Raw genomic sequence first — 14,955 nt, 5'->3', positions numbered from 1 at the left:
TTTCTTGAAAGATTCTTTGGTACCTCTCATGCCATAAGTAATAGACACTCCCACTCCCAGCTATCGCCATTTTGTAGATTTCAGCTTTTATATTTTTCCTTTTGCATTTGTGACTGTCCAGTTGAGCTCAAGACCCTATTCAATTGGTGCTCTTTGCATCCCCTGCCATTTGAGCAGTCTTCTCCATAATTCAGCAGATTAAGCACACTTTAAAAATAAGTGCTTTATTAATTCATCTTCACTATCACATAAAGGACATACTAGGTCCCGAACAGTTTCCCATTTTGACAACATGTCCTTTGTGTAGCCTTCCATGACCTACCAATTATAGCACAAAAATCCATTTAGGTCAGCCATAGTTTTTACACACCATTCTCTTCCAACTAACTTTCTGAAACTCTCCTCTCAACTTGTTATAAAGTTTTTAATAGAGAATTGTTGCATGGTGCTCACGTGTAACGTCTTCGTAGTTATACCCAGCTGCTTCAAAGGCTCTCTTTGCCTTCAATAACTTTTTCACCACCCAAGAAGCTTGTGTAGAATTAATTTTCGTAACAATTAATCTGACATGATAGATTTTCCCATTAGGTCCACAATCTATGTTTTTTTTTTTGCTTAGATTCCAGAAATGCTTACAGATTACTACCTCGTTCTATATACAAATATTGATTATATAAACCCTCAAGCTGATATTTGTTGGCACACTTTTTCCTATTATAGCTGTGATTTTTATTCAGTTCATTACCATCAATCCAGAGATATCTTCTACACATAGTTTCTACCAAGTGTAAAATATTCTTAGGTAGAACAAAATTAGGCACCAGAAGGTTTGTATAGAAAACATGATGCTTTTCAATCCAGAGATATCTTCTACACATAGTTTCTACCAAGTGTAAAATATTCTTAGGTAGAACAAAATTAGGCACCAGAAGGTTTGTATAGAAAACATGATGCTTTTAATAAGCTGCAACATCCCAACATAAGGAAAAGAATATAGAGGTCCATGAAGTAATTTTCTCGAATATTCTGTCTAGTAGGGGTTAACAATATACCGCAACATCTTGGTGCTAAGAGGAACCCTAGGTATTTTACAAGCAGCTCACCGTTAGGAAACTCACATTATCCAGAATAGCTTGTTGTGCAACTTCTTGTACTCCTCCAAAGAATATACAACTTTTGGCTTTATTTAAAGAAAGTCCTAAAGCTCGAAAAATTTGAGGAAGTACTCATACAATAGTTTCATTGAAATCAATTCACCTCCGCAAAATAAGAGAAGATCATCAGCAAAGCCTAGTAGCACTATTTGCATCTTGTCACATCTTGGGTAATAGTTGAAATCTTATATTTATTTTAAATCTTTCAAGAGGAAACTCACATTATCCAGAATAGCTTGTTGTGCAACTTCTTGTACTCCTTCAAAGAATATACAACTTTTGGCTTTATTTAAAGAAAGTCCTAAAGCTCGAAAAATTTGAGGAAGTACTCATACAATAGTTTCATTGAAATCAATTCACCTCCGCAAAATAAGAGAAGATCATCAGCAAAGCCTAGTAGCACTATTTGCATCTTGTCACATCTTGGGTAATAGTTGAAATCTTATATTTATTTTAAATCTTTCAAGAGGAAACTCACATTATCCAGAATAGCTTGTTGTGCAACTTCTTGTACTCCTTCAAAGAATATACAACTTTTGACTTTATTTAAAGAAAGTCCTAAAGCTCGAAAAATTTGAGGAAGTACTCATACAATAGTTTCATTGAAATCAATTCACCTCCGCAAAATAAGAGAAGATCATCAGCAAAGCCTAGTAGCACTATTTGCATCTTGTCACATCTTGGGTAATAGTTGAAATCTAATATTTATTTTAAATCTTTCAAGAGGAAACTCACATTATCCAGAATAGCTTGTTGTGAAACTTCTTGTACTCTTTCAAAGAATATACAACTTTTGAATTTATTTAAAGAAAGTCCTAAAGTTCGAAAATTTTGAGGAAGTACGATCATACAATAGTTTCATTGAAATCAAATCACCTCCGCAAAATAAGAGAAGGTCATTAGCAAAGCCTAGTAGCACTATTTGCATCTTGTCACATCTTGGGTAATAGTTGAAATCTAATATTTATTTTAAATCTTGGTCAAGTACTCCATGGCAAAAATAAAGAGAAAAGGGGGTAAGGGATCCCGTTGCATGAAAGTGTTTTGTTGGCTTGTCATTCAGTAGTATTAAGTAAGAGACAATTTACACACACATCATAATCCACCTCACAAAAGTATCAGAAAATGCGATACCACTCAAAATCTGTTCTAGAAACACCCATGCAAGGGAGTCATAAGCCTTTTCCATATCCAATTTCATCATACATCTTGGTGAAATACTTTCCTCCCTTAGCGTTTGACTAATTTATGACTAAGTATTGTATTGCCTGTGATAATATTCCTTGGCACAAAAGCTTATTGGCAACTATCCACCAAGATTTTCATGACCAACTGTAATTTCTTTGTTAAAATCTAAGAGATTATCTTATACAATGTAGTGCAACATGATATTGACCTATTATATTTTATAAAAGCCGGAGATAAGTATTACTGAAGTGCAATTTATTGCCTGGAACATATTAAAGGGGCTAAAGATATTCAGAACAACCTCCGTGACTTCCTATCCTACAATAACCCATGCTTTTTTGAAGAGAAAAACATTTAGACTATAACTCCTAGGGCTTTCATATATCATCTATATCCGTTAGAGCCTGGTACACTTCATCTGCTGTGACCGATTTGATCAGTTCTCTTTACTGCCCTCTATTCAACACTGGACATTGCTTAATAACCAAAGGGTTAATAACAGGCAAAGTTGTTGCTGATGTCCCAAGCAGTGCCTTATAGTAATTTAAGACTTCCTATTTAATACATGCATCACTATGTATCATCTTACCTTGAGCATTTACCAGACTTCTAATAGTGGTCTGGGAGGAACTATTCTTCATATTTGCAAAGAACATATTTGTTGTCTCTTACAAAGTTCCAATAGTTACATTAAATAAGGATTTGTTAATCTATTTTAGTGAAAGTTGGAAAAGAAAAACATCCATCTGGATTTGCATTCGCTTGTTCAAATAGCCTGGATTATAAGAAATAATTGTCGAATTTCGCTTTCATGCGAAGAGCTTCACCACTTGAGTCCTTGTGATTTGCTTTGTAGCTTTTATCTCTTCCTTTTAAAAAAACAAAAACAAAAACAACAACAATGTGTTATGGAATCTCACAATTCTTCTGATGCCATGAGTTACTTATGTGTCCAGGTCAATTAATTTCCTTCTTCCCTCCCTCCCCCACACCCAAGCATGGCTACAGTACATGGGGTCTGACTCGATTAATCCATACTCTTAACCTATATTATTCAATTAGGTCTTGGCTTTTGTGCGCATTCATCAACTAGTGTATATATTTTATTATATAGAAGAGGCAGTCAACTTGATGTCCTAGGGCAATCTTCCTTGCTGACACGGGAGTGTTTGGGGATTTTAGTACATGGACCGGATTGATTTTGTTTTTATCAAAACTAAACCAAACTAACTATATCGGTTTGGATTGGTTAAGTTTTGTCTAGTTTCTCGAATGTTTTGGGTTTTTTATAAATATTATTTCAATCTTAATTTATTAAATTTTCAATAAGTAAATATATGTTTAGTAAAAATTTTAAAAATTGGCAAACATATGATCTATTAAACTATTCTTATGGGAGAATTTTCTTAGTAACAATAATAGTTATTTTTTTAGTCGTCTCGCAATAATTTTTCGTTGATGTACACATTCAAGGTTAACCGAATTTAATAATTAAACATAAAAATCAATATGATACCTAAATAATGATATGTTTTATTTAATTTTAAATTATTGAAATATGACCTCAAATTTGAAAAAGATCCAAGAATTTAATAGATCCTTACATATGAATATAGAAGAACAAAGAGATTGACGCATTTCAGTAAGACTTGATAAGAAAGTGATCATACAACCCATTAATTAAATTTAATAAAAATGGAGATTCTATTAAATATTACTTCCCATAGGAGACTTCCAAATATTTCTAGATATATTTTAAAGAAAATTTTATAAAAGTCTTAAAAGTATATGTAAAAATTATATATTTATATGTTGGTTTGGTACGAATTTTTTTACTCAATATCAAACCAAATCAAACCAAATCTAATCGGGTTTTTAAGTCGGTTTGGTTTGACTTATCGATTTGGTGCGGCCACCTCTAATCTGTTATACACAAAAAATAAAGGCAAAATGGCCTCTGAGTCACTTAAACTTGTACCCGTTTTTCAACACGGTAAAAGAACTTACGTGTTTCCCATTTGAACACCGGAACTTGATAAAAATACAAAACAATAAGCACCTCAAACTGATCGTGTGCCTCAATTCCTTAGACATAATTGACACATCACGTTGTTCGCCTATTATTGTTTGATATAATTTGTGGGTCTTAATATTTATATAACCATTTTATTAAAATTTCCGAAAATATTCTTTTGCTTCTTATTCCTCGGGTGGTCACTAGCGCCTTCCACCATGAACACCTCCTTCCTCTACTCTAAAACCCCCCAAATCAATTACCAAAATAAGTGGAAAATCATTAATAGGAGTTACTGAAGGTCTTGCATGAGTATTCCAATCAATTCCCACTAATCTTCTTCAGTTTTATTATCGCCGATATCATAGTTCCGATTATATTTCGCCGGAAATTTCTGCGAAGTGTTGTTAACCCTTTGATTCCTTCTCATTCAACAAAAATTCAATTTTTTTTGTTATATTCCCTTCTGAAACAGATCTCGAATCCCTTGAAAATGGATTAGCCACTGTTCGAAGTTTTACTGGTACAACAAGCTCGCCGGAGTGATTTCTGCGATTGGCCAAATTTCAAACCTTCTCTACCCATAAAAAAAGATCCCCAAAATGGCTATTTGGACCAACCCCTATACTTCTTTCCTCAATATCGCATTCGTCGGCGTCCGTATTCCGTCCGTCTCCCCTGACAATCTGTTTGTTATAGAAAAAGTGTGCTCTAGATGTCAATGGTTGAAAATGGTGTTTGGATTAGCAGTGATGAAAGAGGTGATGATGGTGATTTTGAATGTGGTGTTTGAATAGGAGGAAAGGGATAGAGGAAAATTTTGGAGAAGATTAAAGGAATGAGGGGGAGATGAAGGCTGAGAAAGGGAGGGAGAAGATGATGAAGGAATGAGGGGCAGATAACGGCGGAGAAAAAGGGGGTTTGGGGGGGGGGGGGGGCTTTTTCCTTATTTTTTTTAATTTTATTTTTTGCTTTTACTTCATTTTATTTATTATTTGTAATTTTAGCATTTTTTTCTCTCATTCATTGTATACACGCGCTTCACAAGCGTGATTAGCACACATTTTACCACGTCAGTTACATTGCTGCCATGTAATCATGATCAACGGTTAGAGAGGTTTAAAATTATGCAAATGAATGAGTTGAAGTGTTCAAATGGAAAACGCATACGTTTCTTTACCAGATTGAAAAACGGGTGCAAGTCTAAGTGGCCCGGAAGCCATTTTGCCAAAAATAAATAGTAATATGATACTACCACCTGATTTGGGTATATATACTAAGCGGGAGGAGAGAAATTGTGATAGATAACGAGCGAAGAATAACTGGATATCATGCTAATACACTCTGATCTGATTAGGTCACAAGATAGGTTCAAAAATAGCCTGTACTTAAGAAAAACAACCACTAATAATTTATATAGAAATCCAATGGATCTTGAAATAAAGGTTACTAGGAACTGAATATGGAAACTAAAGGATTAGGACCAACAGCAAACACTCATGTACATGCTTAAAAGGCTTATAGCATGCTTAAAAGGATTAGAGAAATACCAACTGAACCCCTTGGGGAACGTGACCCTCAAGTTGATTCCTTACCATTTCTTGGCAAGATTGATTCCAGCAACGAGCTCCCTCATAAATATCGACCCATCTTCCATTCCCAGCATACATGCTTGTTGAAGGACTGATAATTAACCGCTCCAATTTGCTTGCCCTACTCAATACAAACAATTGAAGCTCCATTTCGTACCAATTACCAGCACATCCATGCATCTCAAACTCTTTTAGTTGATCATGATGGACTCCGTCTAATTTTCGTATCTCCTTTTGATCTGCATTCCTTTCACCTCCGTGTAACTGCAAGAAAATTAAGGGGAGTTGAGCAATTTACAGTTCACATCAATTAACATGTTCGCCGTCTTAGAAATTACGCATGCTTAGAAATTTCAAAATTAGTCCCATGATATAACTAATAGAAAATGATATATCTTCTGAGACAAAATATATAATGGTATTCCCGAAGCGAGCCAGGAGAGACGCCATACTCTTTATGAAAGGACAGTTACTGATACCTTCACCATAATAGTTTTCTGTGGACCACAATGGACAGAGTACTGCAAAAAGATTACGAAACAAATTTGGGAAGGTAATTTTGAGTAACACTAGCAAGGTAAATTGGAAAACAACAGACTCACCATGGTAATATTTTGGGGGGGGGGGGGGGACTAATCTGTAAATGGATAAAAAGACAAGTTTGCAGGGATTAGTGGTTGGGTCAAGTGGGCAAAGATGAACATCACTAATTAGCCAGAGACGGCCAATGTATATGTATGAATTTTATACGGTAGAGTCAAGCTCAGTGGCGGACTCCAAACAACACGTGATACAGATGTGGGAATGGGATAAAATTTGTGAATTTGTCAGACATAGTCAAGTATTTGATGGGTTATACTTTTTCTGGACAACAACATACCAGTATATTCTCACATGTGGAGACTAGGGAGGATAGTGCGTACAAAGACCTAACTCCTATCTTATGCAGGTAGAGATGTTATTTCCAAGAGACGCTCGGCTCAGACAAGCACAGTCACAGTAGTAAAGCGCATTGAACTATAAAAATAGTAGAGTATATAACAGTTGAGTGCTAAACAATATACTGCCAAAGAGGAGAAAAGAACACCACTGTTTATATTGAATTTTAATATTACCACCTTGTCTTTCTCTTGTTGCATATAACTGTCTGAAAAATTACAAGAAGGTAAACTGAACAACAGAGGGTATACCATCCAATTTTATGTAACTGTTCAGGGGTATGCCTTGTTAATAACTTTTTTTCTTAAGAGTGATTTTCCAATCGTAGGAAGAATATCTTGAATCAAAATCAATAGTAGTAAGTTTCACAGGAAAGGATGACTTACGGTCAACACAAGCTTCTGAAGAAAGGGTGCAGCTTTCAAGACAGTTATAACCCATGAAAGGTCAAAATCATCATCCGCAGACAACAGAAACAAACTCAGTTTCTTAAGGCTGGCCATAGTGTCAAGACTTCTTGGAATTTTTTGTATCTGAGTTGAATGAAAACATAAGCAACGAAACAATCATTCTTGAAATGGCAAATTAAATGACACTTACTTGGAGATAATCTACGTACAGAAGTAAGATTTCAAGTTGAGGAAGTCTAGAGAAATGGGCAAATGAAAGAGGACCCCTTGTATTTATTGAACATATTTCTTTCAACTGGGGAGCATAAAGATATGCGATCTTCATCATATCATCATACTCAAAGGTTGTGAGGTTCATGGAAGATATTTTAATAATTGTCTTAGGACAACAATGAAGCACCTTCAGATGCTTCAGTGATAGAGATGGATGATCAAAGCATAAGGTTGATTTTAGCTTACACCAAAGAAAGGTCAATTGTTCAAGTAGCAAACAACTAGGGAGAATTTCTGTGGCAAAGTCTTCAGCCAAAATCACATCGTTCAGTTCAAGAGTTCTCAAATTTCTAAAGCCCTTGAAGTCGCCTGGAGTCCTCAAAACACAGTTTTCTAACCGCAAATGGCTCAACATTGATGTATTTGATTCTGAAAAGAGCCAATAGGGGAAATTGTATAGGCGATGCTCATCAACTATAAATTGAGTCAAGAAATTCTGCTCCAATGAGAGGAAGAGTTCAAGTTTGGTCAGTCCAGATGCAATTGCAACTTTCAACCAACCATCTAGATGAGATGAATATTCACTATCCATGAAGAAACCCACCGTCAGGGAACGTATATGCCTTCCACGCATTAGCTGCATGAACTGATCCACACGCATAACAAACTCACGCCTTTCCTTCTCAAAAGCCTCATAACTTGAAAGAGTAAATCTCCTATGTTCTTGATCACTTAAGATATTGGCACTATCAACTACTAGGTCGGGGATCAGCATGAAAAGATGCCTCCATCTACGGGACAATACGTTGGTCTTGACTGCATCTTTTATGCTTAAGAGAGAGAGGATGAATGTTAGCAGGCAATTCGGAAGTTCACTGATCATATCATTGACTTCTCCCTTAGTCTGCAAAATTCAAGAGAATCCTCATTAATAGGGACCAAGGGGTGCTCGGGGCAATTCTGACAAATCTCAAGCAAAACCAGTTTTACTGTGTAAATTTAGGCAATTGCAAGCAACGTCCTATTGCGCGTAAAACATATTCAAGTTATACCTCTTGATTAAAAAAAAAGATATTCAAGCTACACCTTTTGACATACTGTCCTCCCTTTTTTGACAACGTCCCCTACCTTCACCTTTATCTAGCAATTCTCTATCTCTGCCCCTTTTCCAAATTAACTTACAGATTCTTTGCTCAAAATTATGTAGGACAAACTTAAACTCATATTATTGCTTCATTCTTCATGTAGTAATCAAAGGTAACAAAAAGTTTAACAACCAAAGTAAAGGTAAGAGAACAAATTACTGACAGAGTTTTTAAACTCGCGCTCAAAGAGTATGAAACGTTAGTGAACAAAGTAACTCATATCTATGCTGGTCAAAGGTAACTAGTACCCTATATATTAATCTAGGTGCGGGGAACGCTAGCTAGCGGGACAACGCCATTATCCAAAATAATACTATAAAGCTTCGGAAAAACATAGTCGATTTATCCAAAAGGGGGGAAATTGACAGGTTTGAAGCAAACAAGAATATGGGGAAAAACTTTAAATTGACAACCAAAAAAAATAAAAAACAAGTGTTTGCATGAGCGAGAGCTAGAGTTCTATTTCGTTTTTACCTCCATTAAAACGGTCTCTGTTCTTAACGTTTCCTCCATGCTACTACAAGAGAGTTGCAAATTCACTTTACCCCTGCATAACTCATGAAAAGGTTATTATATTATATTTTAGTTGTCCAATCGAGATTAGGTTTTGGTAAGAATTTTAAAAGGCGGAAAGCAGTGGGGATATTTTTAGGGCTTAGTTGTCTAATTAATAATACTTATTAGCTATACTTATTTTAGAATGATTAATATAGTATTTTTAGATTATATTAATTTTTATTATGGTGCATTAATTAATAATACTTTCTTTTAGTGATTTTATTATATATTTTTGTTATTGAATATTTTAGTACAATGTTATGACTCATCTCATATTATTGTGTTATTTTCTTGAAAAATATATTATATAGTTGTACCTAATAGAACTAAAGAAATATTTGAAGCACAAGTTACATATTTTATGCTATGAAGACTTTACTGGGAGAAAAGTCACTTTGTTGCCATAACTACACAAAGAACAAATACCATTGTTATTGCATATGTTGCTAGTACGCATCAGAACTAAACCTAGAAAATAACTATTGCTTTTGGTGAAAATTCAAGCCTGTAGACTTCATGATGCGTGACAGGAGTGCAGATTGAAGTAGGGTTCAAAATTATGAAATTCATTAAGATTTAAAAGATACTTTACAACAATATAGAAAATATTATTTATCATGAATAGGCAATCAGGTTCTTGACCGAAATCTCAATTAATCTTAATTTATTTTGCCTCTCTTAGGTTATTGCTTAAGTAAGAAGATTAAGTATGGTTGAAGGTGGAAAGTTAGAAAGTTAACTTTCTTATGATTTTTGACTTTACGTCCAATTAATGCCATCGGTTTATCGCTACAATAGTAGAAAAATAAAGTAACAGACATATCAATACTTTCTATTGAAAACAGTAGTTAAGAACCCTTTCCAAGACTAAATATGCACAGACAACAATCTCCAGTTTCGCGGATATAGATACGAAAATATATTCAAGAAGAGAATCATATATAGAATCAGCAAGACACTTATAAAAAGTGCATTAACAAAGAAGAAATAAATTTACATGGGAAGTTTGATTTTGTGTATGCTCTCATAGACGAATATCGCTTAGGTCAATATGCGGCAGCAAATGGTGAACAAGCATGATGAATCAAAACAATAATGTTAGTACGGAAAGAAATATTTCAGAATTAAGCTCATATTTTCTATAATTCAAGATGACAAACTACAAAAAATAATCTTATCAAGAAAATATTTTCACATAAATGTTGTCTTCCATACCGAAAGAGAAAAAAGAAAACCCAAAGAATATTTTGTTAGATTAGTTAGTGTTTGATGGGAGTATTTGAGAATAGGTTGTTTTGTCCCTCTTTGGAAAAAGAAAGAAAGAAAGAAGTGTGTCATATATGGTTAGAATATTTTGAAGGTGTTTTAGAGAGAAACTAGAATTTGACTATATTATTAATAGTCAAGATTCTTGTGCCAATTAAAATAGTCCAAAATTTAATATTTTAGTCACTTATTAATTTTGTTATTTAATAAAACGTTGTTTACTAATTTTGAAAAGATACCTGTTGGCAAAGGTTGAGTCTGTAATTCTAATGGACACCTAAAAGGGTTTATAAATAGGAAAAATGACATTGTATAGCCGCTGTAAAAATAATAGTCGAAAAATATATAAAATATATATATATTTTGTGTGTGTATATATATATATATATGTGTGTGTGTGTGTGTGTGTGTATATATATATATATATATTTTGTATGTTATATACAAAAATTATACATATTTTATATACTTTTTCGGCTACCAAATGTAAATAGTTTCTAACGCGGGCTAAAAGTGATAATACCCCTTATAAATACCCCATTCCTCTCCAAAACGAAAATCATAAGAAAAGCAACAGTTTTCCATCTTCTTCTCTTTCTGTTTTATATAATTCACAAAGTTTATTCTAGAGGAGATTCGAGTATCAATTCGAGTTAATTGCCGATACACGAATTTCAGAGGCTTTCTAGAATTCTGAAGGAATTCTACCATAATTCTTGCAGCAACGAAAGTGGGAAGCTTAAATTCCTTAAGGACAACGACTACTCAAGGCATAATTATTTCGTCCCATATTCTGCTATTATCTAACACCTTAAGGTCTTGCATGAGACGTACCTTGCTCCGAAATTCCATAACCGGCTCCAAGGCTGCTCCGACAATTCAAACTGATGCCTGTCGCTCCAAAACTAGTCAAATATGACGCAATGGAATCAAAATATACTCTAATACTCATAATTAATCGTTTTATAACAATTCCCAACTCCGTTCGAAAAGTCGGTAAAATTACCCTCGGGCCCACGTGCCGATGGACACAAGCAGGCAATTTGGAAGTTCACTGATCTTATGCAAAATGCATATCTGAAGTGATTGAAATATATCTATATGCATCACTTTACGCTAACATTGATATTATTATTACTTATCAATTAAGTACTAAGTTTATAATATCCTTATCATCGTTGTACTTTCTTTCTTTTATGTATATTTTTCGGTTCCATACTTTTCATTTTCTAAGTTGGTTGGGGATACAAGCTTTCAACAAAAAATAGTAAGGGGGCAAGAAGAATGAAAGTTAGTAAATTTTGAATTGACAGAATGAATAGGAATAAAATTCATCTAAGCAGGGAATTAACTTAAAAGGAGAAAATTACGCTCATTAGTCAATCCCTTTACATAAATCTTAATCCTCACATATTTTTTTTGTTTTTTTTGTTTTTGGCAATTGAAAATTTACCAGGAAAAAAATTATGTACAAACAAAACAAAACAAAACAAGGAAAGTTGAACAAGCTTCCTACAAACTGCTAGCAATTAACTCTCCCGCCACCCTCTATTTATATTCTTATATCAACTGCCCTAGGGGTAAAAGTTTAAATGTGTCAATTGTCCAGTAATTTTGGCATATTCCTCTAGGATGGATATCCTGTATTATTAGCTTGTTTATAACATCAATGCTTCTTTGTTTTTCTTGAAAGATTCTTTGGTACCTCTCATGCCATAAGTAATAGACACTCCCACTCCCAGCTATCGCCATTTTGTAGATTTCAGCTTTTATATTTTTCCTTTTGCATTTGTGACTGTCCAGTTGAGCTCAAGACCCTATTCAATTGGTGCTCTTTGCATCCCCTGCCATTTGAGCAGTCTTCTCCATAATTCAGCAGATTAAGCACACTTGAAAAATAAGTGCTTTATTAATTCATCTTCACTATCACATAAAGGACATACTAGGTCCCGAACAGTTTCCCATTTTGACAACATGTCCTTTGTGTAGCCTTCCATGACCTACCAGTTATAGCACAAAAACTCTCCTCTCAACTAGTTATAAAGTTTTTAATAGAGAATTGTTGCATGGTCCTCACGTCTCCTTAGTTATACCCAGCTGCTTCAAAGGCGCTCTTTGCCTTCAGTAATTTTCTCATCACCCAAGAAGCTTGTGTAGAATTAATTCCCGTAACATTTAATCTTTGACATGATAGATTTTTCCATTGGGTCCACAATCTATCCTTTTTTTTTTGCTTAGATTCCATAAATGCTTACAGATTACTACTTCGTTCTATATACAAATATTGATTATATAAACCCTCAAGTTGATATTTGTTGGCACACTTTTTCCTATTATAGCTGTGATTTTTATTCAGTTCATTACCATCAATCTAGAGATATCTTCTACACAGAATTTCTACCAAGTGTAAAATATTTTTAGGTAGAACAAAATTAGGCACCAGAAAGGTTTGTATAGAAAACATGATGCTTTTAATAAGCTGCAACCTCCCAGCATAAGAAAAAGAATTTAGAGGTCCATGAAGTAATTTTCTCCATTATTCTGTCAAGTAGGGGTTAACAATATACCACAACATCTTGGTGCTAAGAGGAACCCCTAGGTATTTTACAGGCAGCTCGCCATTAGGAAACTCACATTATCCAGAATAACTTGTTGTGCAACTTCTTGTACTCCTCCAAAGAATATACAACTTTTGACTTTATTTAAAGAAAGTCCTAAAGCTCGAAAAATTTGAGGAAGTACTCATACAATAGTTTCATTGAAATCAAATCACCTCCGCAAAATAAGAGAAGATCATCAGCAAAGCCTAATAGCACATTTTGCATCTTGTCACATCTTGGGTAATAGTTGAAATCTAATATTTGTTTTAAATCTTTCAAGATCTTGGTCAAGTACTCCGTGGCAAAAATAAAGAGAAAAAGGGGATAAGGGATCCCGTTGCCTTAGCTCTCTCCTTGCATGAAAGTGTTTTGTTGGCTTGTCATTCAGTAGTATTAAGTAAGAGACGCTTTGCACACACATCATAATCCACCTCACAAAAGTATCAGAAAATGTGATACCACTCAAAATCTGTTCTAGAAACACCCATGCAAGGGAGTCATAAGCCTTTTTCATATCCAATTTCATCATACATCTTGGTGAAATACCTTCTTCCCTTAGCGTTTGACCAATTTATTTCTAAGTATTGTATTGTGTGTGATAATCTTCCTTGGCATTAAAGCTTATTGGAAACTATCCACCAAGATTTTCATGACCAACTGCAATTTCTTTGTTAAAATCTAAGAGATTATCTTATACAATGTAGTGCAACATAATATTGGCCTATTATCTTTTATAAAAGCAGGATTTTTGACCTCTAGGAGATAAGTGTTACTGAAGTGCAATTTATTTCCTGGAACATATTAAAGGGGCTAAAGATATTCAGAACAACCTCTATGACTTCCTATCCTACAATAACCCATGCTTTTTTGAAGAGAAAAACATTTAGACTATAACTCCTAGGGCTTTCATATATCATCTATATCCGTTAGAGCGTGGTACACTTCATCTGCTGTGACTGATTTGATCAGTTCTCTTTACTGCTCTCTATTCAACATTGGACATTGCTTAATAACCAAAGGGTTAATAACAGGCAAAACTGTTGCTGATGTCCCAAGCAGTGCCTTATAGTAATTTAAGACTTCCCATTTAATACCTGCATCACTATGTATCATCTCACCTTGAGCATTCACCAGACTTCTAATAGTGGTCTGGGAGGAACTATTCTTCATATTTGAAAAGAACATATTTGTTGTCCCTTACAAAGTTCCAATAGTTACATTAAATAAGGATTTATTAATCTATTTGAGTGAAAGTTGGAAAAGAAAAACATCCATCTGGATTTGCATTCGCTTGTTCAATTAGCCTGGATTATAAGAAATAATTGTCGAATTTCGCTTTCATGCGAAGTGCTTCACCACTTGAGTCCTTGTGATTTGCTTTGTAGCTTTTATCTCTTCCTTTTTAAAAAAAAAAAAATAACAACAATGTGTTATAGAATCTCACAATTCTTCTGATGTCATGAGTTACTTATGTGTCCAGGTCAATTAATTTTCTCCTTCCCTTCCTCCCCCACACCCAAGCATGGCTACAGTACATGTGGTCTAACTCGATTAATCCATACTCTTAACCTATGTTATTCAATTTGGTCTTGGCTTTTGTGCGCATTCATCAACTAGTGTATATATTTTATTATATAGAAGAGGAAGTCAACTTGATGTCCTAGGGGAATCTTCCTTGATGGCACGGGAGTGTTTGGGGATTTTAGTACGGAAAAAGGGTCTGATTTGCCCTTGTACTATCATAAATAGGCTTTATTTATCTTCCATTTAAATATTTTATCAAATATGTCCCTACCGTTGTACATTAAGTGCATATATATCCCTTACACGTTAAAAACACCCTCCCAACTTTTAAAAGTCACGTGGCATGTCCTTA

General features: G+C 34.4%; 1 protein-coding gene across 1 annotated transcript; it reads right to left on the bottom strand.

The window, feature by feature from the left end:
- Positions 1-5,894: 5,894 nt before the first annotated feature.
- On the bottom strand, positions 5,895-14,249 carry LOC142171888 (F-box/FBD/LRR-repeat protein At1g13570-like). The gene is made up of 5 exons (XM_075235600.1): positions 14,059-14,249; positions 9,130-9,202; positions 7,488-8,414; positions 7,274-7,420; positions 5,895-6,212 (listed from the first exon to the last, which is right to left on the bottom strand). The coding sequence occupies exons 1-5, from the start codon at positions 14,247-14,249 to the stop codon at positions 5,895-5,897; spliced, it is 1,656 nt and encodes a 551-aa protein (XP_075091701.1).
- Between the last annotated feature and the right edge of the window lie 706 nt (positions 14,250-14,955).

Source organism: Nicotiana tabacum, chromosome 17 (genome assembly GCF_000715075.1).
Source record: "Nicotiana tabacum cultivar K326 chromosome 17, ASM71507v2, whole genome shotgun sequence".
NCBI classification, from domain to species: Eukaryota; Viridiplantae; Streptophyta; class Magnoliopsida; order Solanales; family Solanaceae; genus Nicotiana; species Nicotiana tabacum.
Note: the sequence above shows the minus strand (reverse complement) of the source record. Positions and strands in the feature narration are given on the sequence as shown.